At 42.6% G+C, this 16,951-nt stretch overlaps 1 protein-coding gene across 2 annotated transcripts in view; it reads right to left on the reverse strand.

Moving 5' to 3' along the window:
• PIK3C3 (phosphatidylinositol 3-kinase catalytic subunit type 3) overlaps window positions 1-16,951 on the reverse strand; it is a 145,502-nt gene that overhangs the window by 76,959 nt on the left and 51,592 nt on the right. For both annotated transcript variants that reach the window (XM_066602623.1, XM_066602624.1), the window contains 9 exons: window positions 14,656-14,746; window positions 14,341-14,408; window positions 14,156-14,261; window positions 11,698-11,814; window positions 9,502-9,633; window positions 7,079-7,207; window positions 5,567-5,636; window positions 4,795-4,859; window positions 1,416-1,500 (listed from right to left, as the gene is read on the reverse strand). In XM_066602623.1, the coding sequence (XP_066458720.1) occupies window positions 1,416-1,500; window positions 4,795-4,859; window positions 5,567-5,636; window positions 7,079-7,207; window positions 9,502-9,633; window positions 11,698-11,814; window positions 14,156-14,261; window positions 14,341-14,408; window positions 14,656-14,746 (863 nt within the window). The remainder of the gene's footprint in view (window positions 1-1,415; window positions 1,501-4,794; window positions 4,860-5,566; window positions 5,637-7,078; window positions 7,208-9,501; window positions 9,634-11,697; window positions 11,815-14,155; window positions 14,262-14,340; window positions 14,409-14,655; window positions 14,747-16,951) is intronic.

Consider the following 16,951-nt stretch of genomic DNA (forward strand, 5'->3'; position numbering starts at 1 on the left):
GTCTTGGACATCAGCCTATTAGGATGTAGGGTCTAAGAGCAAAAGTCCAGGTTTAAGAAGGTATTTAAGATGTTTTATGTCTTAAAGGTTACGCAAACTCCAGTTCCTAGAGAATAACTGTCTTGTCGCCAATTGAAAGTGGGCTTTTCTGGCTGCTGATATGCAAATCAGATGATGCTACCTCCTAGTGATGAAGGGTAAATTCCATCAGAAGGTGCTCTGTTAAGTCAGATATTGCTACGTTTCCAGTGATGCAACAGAAGTTGTAATCTTTATATACAGATAAAGTGTGATGTAATTTGCCATCTTTATCCTTCATATATAGATATATTAATTTACAGAAGGACAATTATCCATCACTATGATCGATCACTTAATTTGAATCAACCATTATTGTTAAACCTTCCACATAGTCTTACTCCCTTTAAAGCCGTATACTAACCAGAGTCTTGCTCCTTATAGCATGTAAGTGGATGACTATTTTGCTTTAATTGCCAACAGGGGTATATAAGGGGTTAAAACGCCAGAACCTGAAGTTTCTTCACTACGGGCAGTTAGAGCAGCAGCCTGGTTGTCAGTAGTAAGTCAAGCCACCGCCTTAAAAAGATGTATGTGCAGGTTTAAAGAGTTCAGTAAAAAGGTGAAATGGTTATCACCAAGAGGACAAAATTTGGTGTAGAAGTAATGCCCTGAGCTGCTAATTAGGGTTTGGCCCCGGAGCTCAGTAAAGGAGTATGTAAATGCTATGGCATACAAAGATGTTTTAGACGTGTGTATGCTTCTTGACAGCAGTTTGGTGCAGACAGTGAGCCCAATAATGGCTTGTTGCGAGGAGTCTGGGGTGTAGGAACTCGTGGCTGCATACTGAAGATCCCTGATCTTAATGCAGTCAACAACTTTGAGATGAACTGGAACACAATGCACCAGACCATCTCAATTCCTCAGGGCCTGAGATGACAAATCCTCTTTTGGCTTAGCTGAACGTGCGATACCACAACAGACATGCTACAACTTCTTGAGGAGAGACCTCCCAAAACGATGGTGGTTGCTATAGCCACAAACAGAAGCACAACATCGTACGGACTTCCATGTTCTTGAAATGGGATGCCCAAAAAGCTCACGATGGTCAGGTGTCCATGTACTTTTGGGCTTGTAGCTTTTGATCTAGCAGTGTAGTTTTGGAAAGTAAAGAAGGCCCTTATTGGTCACAAGTGTTAAAAGTTCCTATTTCTGTGTCGGGAACTCATACACGAGGCCGACATACAATATTACAGTCTACATAGCGAACAAGACTTTTGATCTACAGTTGTTCCAAAACTAGAAGTCTAAGCATGCACTGAAGTGTCCTGCGGGATATTGTATCATGTAAATTGTTCATTTGACTTTTCTTTTCAAATTTGATCTGTAAAACCTACCGCAGCTTTTTACATAAGTATCCATGACCTCTGCGCTTATTCCATATGGACCTTTGTCACTTGGAGCATGTTTTCTGAAAAAGTTCTTCAGGAAAAACATAAAACAGATTAGTACACAAAGGAAGAGATTCAGAATTACGTTTTTTGTATTAAAATATAAACAGATAATATTCTAGGTACAATACTATAACTACTATAACACTGCAAGCATGAACAAAAATATAACTACTAAAATACTGCCCCCTATGTACAAGAATACAACTACTATAATACTGCCTCCTATGTACAAGAATATGACTACTATAATACTGCCCCCTATGTACAAGAATACAACTACTATAATACTGCCTCCTGTGTACAAGAATACAACTACTATAATACTGCCTCCTCTGTACAAGAATACAACTACTATAATACTGCCTCCTCTGTACAAGAATACAACTACTATAATACTGCCCCCTATGTACAAGAATACAACTACTATAATACTGCCTCCTATGTACAAGAATACAACTACTATAATACTGCCTCCTATGTACAAGAATATAACTACTATAATACTGCCCTCATGTACAAGAATATAACTACTATAATACTGCTCCTATGTACAAGAATATAACTACTATAATACTGCCCTCATGTACAAGAATACAACTACTATAATACTGCCTCCTATGTACAAGAATATAACTACTATAATACTGCCCTCTATGTGCAAGAATATAACTACTATAATACTGCCTCCTCTGTACAAGAATACAACTACTATAATACTGCCTCCTATGTACAAGAATATAACTACTATAATACTGCCCTCTATGTGCAAGAATATAACTACTATAATACTGCCTCCTCTGTACAAGAATACAACTACTATAATACTGCCCCCTATGTACAAGAATACAACTACTATAATACTGCCCCCTATGTACAAGAATACAACTACTATAATACTGCCTCCTATGTACAAGAATACAACTACTATAATACTGCCTCCTGTGTACAAGAATACAACTACTACCGTGTTTCCCCGAAAGTAAGACAGTGTCTTACTTTCTTTTTATCCCCAAAAGCCAGACTATGTCTTACTTTCGGGGTATGTCTTATACTAAAAAAAAAATCATTACTCACCTCCCCCGGCGTTCTGTCGCGCTCCGGCAGGATGTCGCTCGCTCCTCGTCCCCGGCGCAGCATTGCTTTCTGAATGCGGGGCTTGAAATCCCCGCCTCCAGAAAGCTAATACACACGCCGTCAGCCAGTTACAGCCATTCAATGACAGCATTGAATGGCTGTGATTGGCTGAAGGCGCACGTGGCTTCAGCCAATCACACTATTCAATGACATTGAATGGGTGTGATTGGCTGAAGCCACGTGCGCCTTCAGCCAATCACAGCCATTCAATGATGTCATTGAATAGTGTGATTGGCTGAAGCCACGTGCGCCTTCAGCCAATCACAGCCATTCTGTAACTGGCTGACGGCGTGTGTATTAGCTTTCTGGAGGAGGGGATTTCAAGCCCCCGCATTCAGAAAGCAATGCTGCGCCGGGGACGAGGAGCGAGCGACATCCTGCCGGAGCGCGACAGAACGCCGGGGGAGGTGAGTAATGATTTTTTTTTTTCTACGGTATGTCTTACTTTCGGGGTACGGCTTCCATTGGCCGACCCCCCTGACACCCCCGATACGTCTTACAATCGGGGGTGTCTTACTATCGGGGAAACACTGCCCTTTATGTACAAGAATACAACTACTATAATACTGCCTCCTGTGTACAAGAATACAACTACTATAATACTGCCCCCTATGTACAAGAATACAACTACTATAATACTGCCTCCTGTGTACAAGAATACAACTACTATAATACTGCCTCCTATGTACAAGAATACAACTACTATAATACTGCCCCCTATGTACAAGAATACAACTACTATAATACTGCCTCCTATGTACAAGAATACAACTACTATAATACTGCCTCCTGTGTACAAGAATACAACTACTATAATACTGCCTCCTGTGTACAAGAATACAACTACTATAATACTGCCTCCTGTGTACAAGAATACAACTACTATAATACTGCCTCCTGTGTACAAGAATACAACTACTATAATACTGCCTCCTGTGTACAAGAATACAACTACTATAATACTGCCTCCTGTGTACAAGAATACAACTACTATAATACTGCCTCCTATGTACAAGAATATAACTACTATAATACTGCCCCCTATGTACAAGAATATAACTACTATAATACTGCCCCCCATGTACAAGAATACAACTACTATAATACTGCCCCCTATGTACAAGAATACAACCACTATAATACTGTCCCCTATGTACAAAAATATAACTACTATAATACTCACCCCTATGTACAAGAATATAGCTAGTATAATACTGTCTCCTATGTACAAGAATATAACTACTATAATACTGCCCCCTATGTACAAGAATATAACTACTATAATACTCCCCCCTATGTACAAGAATATAACTACTATAATACTGCCCCCTATGTACAAGAATATAACTACTATAATACTGCCCCCTATGTACAAGAATATAAGTACTATAATACTGCTCCCTATGTACAAGAATATAACTACTATAATACTGCCTCCTATGTACAAGAATATAACTACTATAATACTGCCTCCTATGTACAAGAATACAACTACTATAATACTCCTCCATATGTACAAGTATATAACTACTATAATACTGCCCCCTATGTAGAAGAATATAACCACTATAATACTGTCCTCTATGTACAAGACTACTACTACTATAATACTGCCTCCTATGTACAAGAATATAACTACTATAATACTGCCCCCTATGTACAAGAATATAACTACTATAATACTGCCTCCTATGTACAAGAATATAACTACTATAATACTGCCCCCTATGTACAAGAATATAACTACTATAATACTGCCTCCTATGTACAAGAATATAACTACTATAATACTGCCCCCTATGTACAAGAATATAACTACTATAATACTGCCTCCTATGTACAATATAACTACTATAATACTCCCCCCTATGTACAAGAATATAACTACTATAATACTGCCTCCTATGTACAAGAATATTACTATAATACTGCCCCTATATACAAGAATATAACTACTATACTGCCCCCTATGTAGAAGAATATAACCACTATAATACTGTCCTCTATGTACAAGACTATAACTACTATAATACTGACTCCTACGTACATGAATACAACTACTAGAATACTACCCCCTATGTACAAGAATATAACTACTATACTACTGCCTCCTATGTACAAGAATATAACTACTATAATACTGCCCCCTATGTACAAGAATATAACCTAACCTCTGTTATATACCCACCTGTATACTTCCCTCCGTGGCAAGAACCTCAGCAACAGGCACAGACTGAATGAACTGCATGAATCCTGTAAGGAGAGGACACTGCAGTAAGTACACATACCCTATTTCCCCCAAAATAAGACAGGGCCCTATATTCATTTTTGCTCCAAAAGATTTAACTTTTTTACATTTATAGCTGCCTGGACACCATTTACATATATTTTTTTATTGACTAACTGGGGCCTAATTTTGGAGAGCGGCTTATAGTTCAAGCATCCTCAAAAATCTGGTAAGATCATTCTGTATCCTCAAAAATCTTGAAAAAAAATGCTAGGGATTATTTTGGAGTAGGTCTTATTTTCAGGATAACAGGGTAACACCGTTTCCTTTTTCTATAGGGCGGACAGCTCTGCTCCTGTTATTTCCTTCGCACGGCTTCATCAAACAGCCGCTTCCTAAATGACTGAACAAACTTGCGCTTGTTGTTGCTCTGCTTCTCTCTGAGATCTCCATTAAGCGGCTGTAAAGTGAAACACTATTCTTAGACCAACAAAGGCACTATTAAATAGCCCTTCAATTAGACATGCCCATTGTAGTGGAATCTGGGCATATCTACACTAAGAGAAGGGGCAGTGAGCTTTGGGCTCTGGGGGTTTGGGTACTGCAGAACACGTCCCAGATATTGGCAGGTCCTTGTGCCAATAGTCGCCAATTACTGGGAAGGACAAGGGAGTTGATTGTGCTGTGGCAAGCAGGGACCTGCGCAGAAGGAGGGAGGGTGTAACGTTGTTACCGTGCTTTGTGCTCGTTGCCAGAACCTTGTAAGGTGTTAACTTCAGATCCAGATTTTCCTTCCGTAAAAGCTGGGGGGGGGAAAAAAAAAAAAAAAAATCATAATTGTGTACATCACTGTGTGCATGACAGATTAAAGCTTTTGTCACATTATTTCTAATCTATCCGCATTGAATGGGAACATTCTTGTTTACACCCAGGCACTGATCGCAAGCCGGGACAACAAGATATTCTTTAATCCTTAAAGCAGCTATCAAATTCTGAAAATCCTACCCGCAGACGAAGCCACCAATATGGGACAAGTAGTGGTCCGACTCTTCGTCGGCTCCACCTACAGGTTGCGGTCATCTGCAATCTCCTCTCGTTATATACAGCGGTTATTGCACCATCTCTCAGGGCTGCTGGCCCGGCTCGTCTCTAAAGTGCCAAAGTGTGCACCCGCCATTCCCATCCCCAATGCTCTATGGTTATTTAAGGCACCCTTCGCTGATGAGCAGGAGTCCAGTCGCCGGGACGCCCACCGGTCATGAGAACACGGGATCCCGTTTCCATCATTTCCAGTAACGTCTGCATCGCAACGCCAACGGAGTGATGTCACTTGGAATGAAGCGCTGCTGCTCCATTGATTTCAGTAGGACTGTAGAAAATAACTGAGCACAGGGCTTGGCTATTTGTCATCCGCATTTAATTGAATGGAGCGGCACTGTGCATGCACCACCAGATCCCCATTTACTCCAGTCGGAGGAGAGATACTGCTTTGACTGGAAGTGGGACAAATAGGACCCCTTTTTTTGGTATCATGTGTTTTCCAGCAGTTGGATCCCAACCGATCTATGAATTTCCACACAGCTAGTGGATGGGTGAAAACTTGAAAAATGCTCCTTTACCAGAATACGCCTTTTGAACAGTGGAAACCAAGGGACTCCTTGATGCTGCCCACAGGACTAGTTCAAATTCTAAAAACCGGTCAGTGACGGAATGGGTGCACACCAATTCCGACATGGTTCACATCGGTAGCTGGTTGCACTCCGGAATGAAGTACTATTCATACTGGCCGTTCTGTAACGTACTTCCATCAGTTTCAATGCACCACACCCCCAACAGTGAGAAGCTTAAATGGCTGAGCATGGACACACCGCTCCATTCATTTCAATGGAATGGCTAGAGATAGCTGAGGCCAAGTGTTCAGCCATTTCAAGCAGAGGGGCTGGAGTGACAAGATTGGGGGATCCATGATCTTCTTTCCTCCTCGCTGCACGCCCACAGTGCGGGGGAGCTTGAATGGAGTGACCACTTCCCTAAGGTTAACATGCCCATGGTATCTGCTACCTCAACTGTAGATTGGGGAGGCAAGATACATCTGCATACAGCTTCATCTGAGCCCCAGGGAGTCATTTTAGGATTTGTACCTACATATAGTGGATCCCAAGTCTTACTGGGGTTACTGCAAAAGCCTTTAGTCTGTTCATCGAGCCCAGTAATCACACCCTGTGCTGGGATCCCTCCAACTTACCTTATCCATAAGAGAAATTATCTGAAGGATAAGCTGGTCCTGACGCAAGTCATCCCCGTTTTTGAATATAACTGGATATTTCCCTCCGTCTTCAGTCTTGAAATACAATTTCGCTGGCATGAGGGCGCTCTACAGAGAAAACCATGACAAAAAGGTCATTTGCAGAGTGCATTATGTAGGGGCTATGACTGATATGACAGCTCAGTTCCATTCAAGAATAAGACTGAGCTACAATACCAGGATCGCCACTACTAATTATATAGCGCTGTATCTGGCAAACAATGAGAGGAATGGAGCCCTCATAGGAATGACATGCACCCATTCAGCCAGCTAATAGGTGTGGGAGCCATTAGTCAGTCCTCCACCAGTCTTGAGGATAGGCCACCGGTATCAAAGTCCCTGAAAAAGCCCATGAAGTCCCTGTTCACATCCGTGTCACAGCTTCTGCTTATAACCGAAACTAGAGTGGTGCCAGATCCCTCGCACAACGGATCACACACCTGCTTTTAAAGCCTCACTGACTAATAATGTCAAGTGTCAATTCAGCCATTGTTATGGTGTCAAATATGAGAGACTCTCCCAACATAGCCTTTGATTTAGATCAGAATATAGCTTAAGGGTGATCTAAAATATTCTACTACCCCCCTCCCCACCTCCAGCAGCCTAGGGACCACTCATGCGGACATATGTCATCCACATATTACACATGTGATACACAGTGCTACGGTAACAGCCCATTGATTTTTATTGGGTCACTCGAAACGGCCCTTTTTTATGAGCGTTGAACTTTTTAAAAAAAAAGTGCAGTATGTCCTATTTTGGTGCCTAGTATGTGCCAATATAGGCTATGAGGATTTGACATTTGTAGCAAATACGGATGTTCATGCGTATTTGCTGTGTACTGAGTATTTTACATATGTGAAAAATACTCAGGGCACATACACCCGTGTGAGCAAGCACTAGAGGGGTGGTCCAGTACAAAACTATATTCCTCATACAGGACATCACTTGGGGAAACTTTTTTTTAAGGGAGGGGGGGGGGGTTAGTAAGCAGAAACTTTTTCCCTTCAACATAGCCATAAAAGCACTTGTTTTTTGCATGTTGAGCCATATAGTTTTTATTACCATGATTTTTTGTGTACATAAACATTGATTTGGGGTTTTGGAGGGAGAGTAGAAGGAAAATTTAAAAAAAACAAAACAAAAAAACCTCAATTCGGCTTTTACTTTTTACAGCATTATACAACATAAGTTACATGATACATTTTTTCTGCATGTCGGTAAAATTACGACAATACCAAAATTATATTAAAAATTATATATTTTTCACACTAAACCATTTTTGGAATTATTTTATTTTTTTTAGATTGCCGCATTCAAGGTCCTGTAGCTTTAAATTTTTCCACGGACGGAGCACTGTGAGGGCTTTTTTTTTTTTTTTTTTTTTTTAGTGACGAGCTGTAATTTTTATTGATAGATTCCTTTTTTTCCTTTTTTGATCACTCTTATCGCATTTTTTTAAAGGCGAAATTTAAAGCATTTTCTCTTTTTTTTGTTCATTTGCAGTTCAGTCTAAAAAGTGTGCTAAATAGATTGTACAGGTTGTTGCAGATGCAACGATACCAAGAAAGTGTTTTGTTTTTTTCTTTACATTTTCATGTTCCTATAGAGAACTAGATCTTATGATCGCTATGTAAATACACTGCAGTACTTCTGTACTGCAATGCATTATTGCTTATGAGAACGATCACAGGCCATGCCAGACTGACACCATTGACTTGTCATAGTAACTCATCAGCCCTCTGCAATTACATGGCGGAGAGTTGATGACATTACAGTTTGAGTGCCCTCCCTTTATGAACCTTTTACAAGTAAGGGGTTAACAGCAGGAGGCGAGCTATTGGTTACAGCCAGCTGCCAACGGTGTGGGCTCAGCTTCTGAGCCCGCATCATTCAAAGGATATAACACTACACCCATTCGTGAGAATCCCTGCTCATCCAGAGCGCAAATATGCGCCGTGGGGTGGGACGGGTTTAATAGCAAATAGTCAGGGGTCTATCACCAAGTAGCCATGACGATTAGCTGCTCTGTGACAGTACACTTATGCACGGAGCGGATTTCTGCAGGTAGTAGACAGCGATGTTCCCACTACAGTGGCCAGACTTGGTATTACAAGCAAAGTTAATAACTGGATAAGCCCTATACATTTGTCCATCTACATTTACCATTAACCATCTAAAATCTATGGAGACTATTAAAACAGTCTTGAGTTGTCTGACTTTCAAAGAAGAAAATAAAAAATTTGACAGGTTGGACGCATACCTAATAGTTCCTTTATTGCCCCCTAAGAGTTTGCGAGAGAGGTGCTGTTGACAAACAGCCTTGCCTTGGTTGGTAATGGTCATTAGATGATGGGGGTTACCTTGAACAGAGTGGCTTTCTCTGGGATAATCCCCCGGATCTTCACTTGAGGTTCTAGTGGGAGAGGAATCGGTTCGATCTCAGAGAGGTTCATCTTCTCGTTGTCTCCCAGTAAGGCCTGGAGCCGCTCATTCTGAAACATAAGGACATGCAGTGAGGTTACAGGCTGGTTTAGGGGGCTTTCTTCTACTTTATGAGGGGCACAGATCTATAGAGGAGTTACATTTCACCATTATTGATAATTCCTTCCAATTAGACTAGATTCTATAATCCAGCGTAACCTTGCAATTTCACAGTATTTGTGTTTGGGGCAATGATGTCTCACAAGAGATCTCACCAAAGTAGATGTCAGTATTCAAAGTCTGCATAGAAGATGTTAAAAATGGCCACCGCTGACCTACAAACACTTCTGAACATGTCTCTCCATGCTGCTGGAAGTGCGCTGCAACATGCCAACTCCACTTGAGTCCAGTGTGGGGTTAATTGGCAAACACTTTACTCAGCCAGTGATCTCCGTGGCCACAGAGTCTTAGGCCTCTTGCCCATGGTGCGTGCGGAACCCCGCACGTGGCCATAAATCAAGCTATCCATAGGGAAACATGGGTATCCACAAATGAAATAAAAGCACGCGGACTTAATGCAAAAATAGTAAACCCCAGCATGCTCCATTTTAGTACGGATCCCGCATGGATGGCTTCCATTGAAGTCAATGGAAGCCGTCTGATCCGCGGCCCAACTGCAATTGAATTTTGGAAGGGTAGCAGAAAAGCAGAAAATTTAAAAAAATTAATACATCAGCACTGCACATGTCTGACGGCGAGTCATGCGGACCATCCACAGTACAGAAAAACCAGAAGTACAGAGGTCCGCGTGGATGCCACCTGCCCGCACAGGTATGCAGGGTCCTCGATGGAATCCGACCCGCCCATGGACATGAGGCCTTCGGGCCCATTCCTCTGTGTTACAGATAGCACACAGATCTAATATAGTATATTAGGCTATTCTTGGGTGCAAGTTTCTATGCGGACCAATGTGTTCGTGTGCGGTCTGATGCAAGTCGCGCCTAAGATTCTCAGGCACAACTTGAATACATACATTTGAATACCAAATAACCACTGCTCTCAGCAATGAGAAAACCTCGCAGATGACACTGGGCATCATTTATCAGAACAGTCTAAGAGTACGTTCACACACAGCGAAAAATGTGCGGCAAAATCCGCATTATTGCACCTAACAAAAATATTTGTGGTACATATGCAATACCAATAATTTACCTGTAATTCATGAGCATTGTGGTTATTGTATATGCTAGCCTGAAAAAATTCAATAAAAAACTTTGAGTTTAAAAAAAAATTAAAAAATCCGCATTATTGGTACAGATTGACACTTTTTGGAGTGCATCTGCAAGAAAATTTCAATTGAAAGGATGAAGTCTGTAGATCCACAGTAAAATCTGCAGCGGTGGTGCGAGTTGTGAAGTGGTTTTTGCTGCGGATTTTCTGTTGCTACGTGTAAGCTAACTGCATGCAACATTGCCTTACTTGCCCACAGCAACCAATTAGGGCTCAGCTTTTACGTCTGAAACCTGGTAAAATGAAAGCTAAGCTCTGATTGGCTGACATGGGCGCCAAGGACAGTATTACCTTAAGGGTATGTTCACACGGAACAGGAAATCGTGTGGATTTTCTGCTACGGAAAATTAGCACCAAAAATCGATGTCAAAAGCTACGGAACTGGTGCCGATTTTGATGCAAATCTGCAGCAGATTTCACCTTTCAAGAGAAGGGGTGAAGTCCTCTACAGATCCGTACCAATAGTGTGGTTTTTGACATGGAAAGGTTGTAGATTTTGGTGCAGATTTTCTACACTAATTTTCCGCTAGTGTGAACTTCCCTTTAGACAGTCTTTGATAAATTCAGTCCACCTTCTCGGTCCTCCCATATCCATCATTACATGTGATTATCTTAAGATTACAGGTAATTCTAAGCAGTCATAGAAAGTGGTCAAGGCATTAAAAAAAAAAAACAAATTCAGCTCTGCTACATCTGAATATGAGCTGTACAACCTGTTGCGCCCTTATGTTACACAGTAGTGACAATGCCGAGACCAATGGGCAGATAGAACTCAGCTGAGATAGCAGACGAGAGAAAAGTGATGCTGGGCGCACAGGGAGGAAGGAGGAGAGACGGGCACGTACCTTCTTTTTGCGGTTGCCACTTTCACGCTGCACTGCTTTCATGAGATGAACCAGTCTATCTACAAAGGTTTGCTGTGTCGCCAGCAGCGAGCGCATCACTCTGACAGACTTATCGCCCTAGAGCAGGGAAAGGGAAAATAAAAATGAACTTGTCTCGCCTGTTCCTGTCGGTCTCAGCAGCTCCTATGAAAATGCAGCCTGTGTTCCTTCAAGAGCCGAATGTGACTGCACAACCGAGAATGTAACGTCTTATTAATCGGCGGCTGCTGGCAATTATGTACACTGACTTGGAAGTCTCAGATCATAGAGCTGGACATAAATGTATGGCACATATAAGGTCTGATTTCTGGAACCCCACTGTTATCAAGAACAGGGGCCCCAAGTCACGGTTACTGGCCAGGAAGTTGGCCACACCTGCATAGACACTCCATGGATTGATCAGTCTCCGTAATGCCGAGTCCCAGAGATCGGAGCCGTACTTGAAACCTTTAGGATTTGTCAACATGACATAAGAGAACCGCTTTACAGGGGAATTTCCTACCATGGTAAGTGATGGCATTCTGCAAGGATAAGGCCCCACTGACTGAGTGATGGGAATGTGACCCCCCACATCTTGATGGGGCCGTAGCACTAGAGTCCTTCAGGGAGCTTTTGTTCTGCATATGAATGTTCCAGACCAACCGCCGTGCAAGCAAGTACAACCCAATCCCATTTACTTGAATGCAACTGTGTTGCAGTTTCCTGCAGAATGGGTAAATGTGGGCACTGCTGTGTAGGAAACATGTCAAGGGTACCTTTGTCCCTTCATTCTGTGAATTGGTCAAAGTCCCAGAAGTCAAACAGTCACTGATCAGAAGGTTATGGCATATTATAGCTATAACATTATAAGAGGGGACCATCTATAGTAACATAGTATGCAAGGCTGAAAGACAATGTCCATCCAGTTCAGCCTATTTCCACTCCCCCTTGTTGATCAGGAGGAAGGTAAAAAGACCCAATGAAGCAGAAGCCAATTAGCCCATGTGGGGGAAAGAATTTACTCTCGACTCCATAATGGCAGTCAGAATAATCCCTGGATCAACATTTAAAAGTTCCTACCTGACCCCAAGACCCAGATCAACAATCTGCTGGTTATTTAATGTCTATATGCTGCAATGTCGCAGTGCTCCAAAAAGACATCTAGTCCTCTCTTAAACTCCTCCATTGATTTTACCATCGCCACATCCTTAGGCAGCGAGTTCCAGTCTCACTGCTCTTCTATGTTGGTGATGAAACCTTTGTTCTATCTCGGTGCCAGTTCCTCACCCAGATACACACATTTTCGCCCAGACCGAGCTGTATCATTTTATATATCAGCCTATTATGTGGTACGGTGTCAAATGCTTTAGAAAAATCCAGATATACAAGATCAATAGACTCTCAGGTCCAGCCTAGAACTTACTTCATTGTAGAAGTTGATCAAATTGGTCTGATATGATCAACCCCTCATGAACCTGTGCTGATGAGGAGTTCTACCGTTTTCCCTGAGGTATACTAGGATGGCGTCTCTCAGAAACCCCTTGAATATTTTTCTAATTTTTGAAGTGAGACTTGCCAGCCTGTAGTTACCAGGCTCTCTTCTTGCCCCCTTTTTGTATATTAGATCCTTGGCAATACGCCAATCCAGTGGTACAATCCCAGTCTCAGAGTCCCTTAATATAAGAAATAGAGGTCTATCCATTACGTCACTTAGTTCTCTTAGAACCTTAGGGTGTATTCCATCTGGGCCTGGCAATTTGTCCATTGTAATCTTTTTTAGCACTTTCTGCACTTCCTCCTGCATTAGGCAGGTGATATTTAGTGTGTGTGTGTGGGGGGGGGGGGGGTCATTTTGTTCCCTTGCAACTTGTGTGACGTTTAAAGGGGCATCACTAGAATAGGTCACCAATTTATGATCAGCGGTGGTGGAGGGGACCTCGATCATCAAGTGATGGCATATAGTGATATGCCATAGCTATTTCCATTTCATAAGCTGACAATAGTATCCCAGTTAATTCCTAAGTAGTAATGCTAAGATAACACTGTGCAGCTGACCAATAGCAGGAGTGTCACTGATCTAATGAAAAAAAGTTGAGGGAAGTAAAGAATTAGGTAGAAGGAAAAAAAAAAAAATCCCAGGCATTATACATCCTTTACATTTCGACCTGCATTCATTAGCAGATTTTCCCTGAAATAGCTTAGATTAGGCAGAGAACCTCTGATGTGTGTTATGCTTTGAGGTTACAAAACAGCTCATTCAAATGTCAACTATTGGGAGCACCAATGGCAGCCCAGCAGGTACTGTTATAGGACAGGCAAGTCCACAAGATAGACCACGGACACAATCTGCCATGCAAGTCTCTCCAACTTCTGTTAAGACCTAATCTGGACTTTGGTTATTTACTATATATTCGTGTGTTAGCTCGATGGGCAGCGTTACCTTTAAAAGGGCTTGACTGAAGCGCCTCATGACGTTCAGGTACATCTCATGGGTCTTAGGATCTCTCATCTGAGTGTCCTGGTCTTCACACTCAACAATAACATACCTGGAAACAAGTAGAGAGATTAGAGCTTTGAAATTACAAAAACTATCAAGAAGGAAAAAGTCAGTAAGAGTATACACACCAGTATAAGTAGTTGGCCAGGGTGGAGTTCTTACAGGCTCTGGAGATGAGGAAGGTGCAGAGATCTTGCTGAAAGGAAAGAGACAGAGTGGGCTGCCTGACCGATGACATCAAGGGAAAAGAAAAAAGGAAGAAAGAAAGAAAAATAGAAGAGGGGCAAAGGAAAAGGGAAACGAGGGACCAAAGAAAAAGAAAGGAAAAAAAGAGAGGGACCAAGGAGAAAAGGCAGGGCTAAAAAGGTGAAAAAGGAGGGTTTATAAAAAAAAAAAAAAAAAAAGGCAGAGGGATGAAAAATTATGACGCATGTGCAGATTACCTCAAGGTTTTCAGCTTCCACCCCATCTTTAACCTTGGAAAAAGGCACCGGAGATGCCGACTGCGCATGTGTACTAGACAGAATCTGCGAGCTGAGAAACAATTGTTATTAGAATTATGGTTCCTGCATATTTAACCATGCAGCGCCTGCATACAGTCCACATATCACATAAGTAGACCAATAAAGAAGGACGATCCCAGCATACCGCAGGGCTTGAGGGTTTGGTATACAGTAACCCTGTGTCATGCTCCACCCCTCCAGGTCCTACACTACCAATTAAAACAGTGCATCAGTTGTGTGCAAACATTCCCTTTAGTTGCAAGCTCCTATATCGCTGTCCAAGACCCCAAGTTAGAACTTCTGTACGTTAGGAAAAATTATGGGGCAGATTTATGATACTGTCTAAAAGATCCATATTTGTTTCCCATAGCAACCAATCACAGTGCAGCTTCAATGTCTTAGGACGCTCAGGTAAAATGAAAGCCAAGCAGTGATTGGTTGCTAGCTGTAACAAAGAGTTTCTCTTTTAGACTATTTCATAAATATACTCTTTAATAGACTACAGCAGTCCCGTAACATAGAATATTAACCGCTTCCATGACAAAACATTACATGCTGAAAGCAGAACTCTATGGAAAACTGGTATTTGGTGCCCAAGTCACGCAAAAGTAATACAAAATTAAGATTTAAAGGGTTTGCCAGGGAAATACTATTGATCGGCCGGGCTGCTGAGTAGCAAACCCCAGACAATCAGCTGATCAAGTGGCTGCTGTCATTGCTGCTACACACTGGGGTATGGAGTGGAAGCTGCTGCTCTTAAAGGGGTTCTGACATGAAAAAGAAAAAAAAATTACTCACCTTGCCTGGCCCGATCACCAGGCATGTCCCCTCCATCCGGCTTCTTCTTCTGCGGCTTGTAGAAGCAGAGCAGGAGCGGTCAAAAAGCTTGCTGAGGGCGGCCCGTCTGTCCTGGCTGAACTCGGAGATTCTGCGCGTGCGCAGTGGAGACTCGGCCCGTCCTGACTCCTGTCAGAGGGCACCTCTCTACTGCGCATGCGCGCAATCCCGATATTATTGACAGAGGGGCCGGGGTGACAAACGCAGTTATGGGCAGAGTGCAGAAGAGCACGGCGGCGGCCTTCCCCCCTCCACCTCTGCGGAATTTCCCGGTGGCGGCGAAGCGCAGTCAAGCTCTGACTGGAGGACCTGCCGCCAGGAATCTGATAGTGCCGGCGGAGGAGCACAAGCGCGGAGCTGAGCAGGGCAGCGGCCAACAGGGAGCTGAGAGTTCGGGCGGCATCTGTGAGCGGGGGACCTCACGGTAAGCCTTACACCACTTAGTTGCATTACACTATCACATTGTAATGCTGCCATGTTACAGTGCTAGCATGGCAGAATTTTTGCAGAAACCTTGGAGCAGGAAGAAGAGAGCCTGCTGGGAGATGACCCCCCTGATGACAACAACAACAGAACACAAGGTAAGTATTAGGTAAGCATGAGGTTTTTATGTTTTAACAGCCAAAAATCGCAGGTTCCCTGTGTCCATTAGGCAGACCAGGGAACAACGGCTGTTAAAGCATAAAACATTTTTTTATGTCAGAACCCCTTTAACTCAGTGTAGTGGCCGATGCTAGTAATTACAGGCTGGGGTCTCATTAAAAATAAATGAGATCTGCACTTGCAGTTACTAGCACTGGCCACTACACATGTCGGAGCCAGCTTCTGCTCTGTGTCTTGTGGTGCGTACAGCAGGCACCTGATCATCTGCTTGCTGGGGTCTTAATTGGCAGACCCCAGCCGATCAACTATTGATGACCTAGCCTGAGAAATTATTTCCTAGGAAAACCCCTTTAAAGGAAATTAAGCAGATAACTAATCCAGATAAATTCCTTACATATAACAGTCAGAAGGAGCGGCTGGAAGCTGGGAATCCCTTTTTATGATGAGGGTACAGCACACAGCGGGGCAGAAAAAGAACATTGAGTCGCCCTCATCTGGTGTCCAAAGGAGGCGCTCATCCTTGCCCAGTTAGAGGGCAGTAAAGAACATAATTTGACACTGACTGTCTAGTAGCACCTCTCTACAGTAGAGTCAGCCAATGCACTACAAGGATTTTATCAGTAAAGGCCAATAGGTTGGACTCCCCAGTAAAGTTTCGGACCATCTGACATTGTATGTTGAATGTGGTTCCAAGTTACAATGGCCTCAGGATACAATATTCTTTGTATAAAGGTCTTTCCGAGGTCACTGTAACTTGAGGAATGAGTTCATGTGATCGTGTTGAGGTCTGCTGTAC

This window comes from Eleutherodactylus coqui, chromosome 5 (genome assembly GCF_035609145.1).
Source record: "Eleutherodactylus coqui strain aEleCoq1 chromosome 5, aEleCoq1.hap1, whole genome shotgun sequence".
NCBI lineage: Eukaryota > Metazoa > Chordata > Amphibia > Anura > Eleutherodactylidae > Eleutherodactylus > Eleutherodactylus coqui.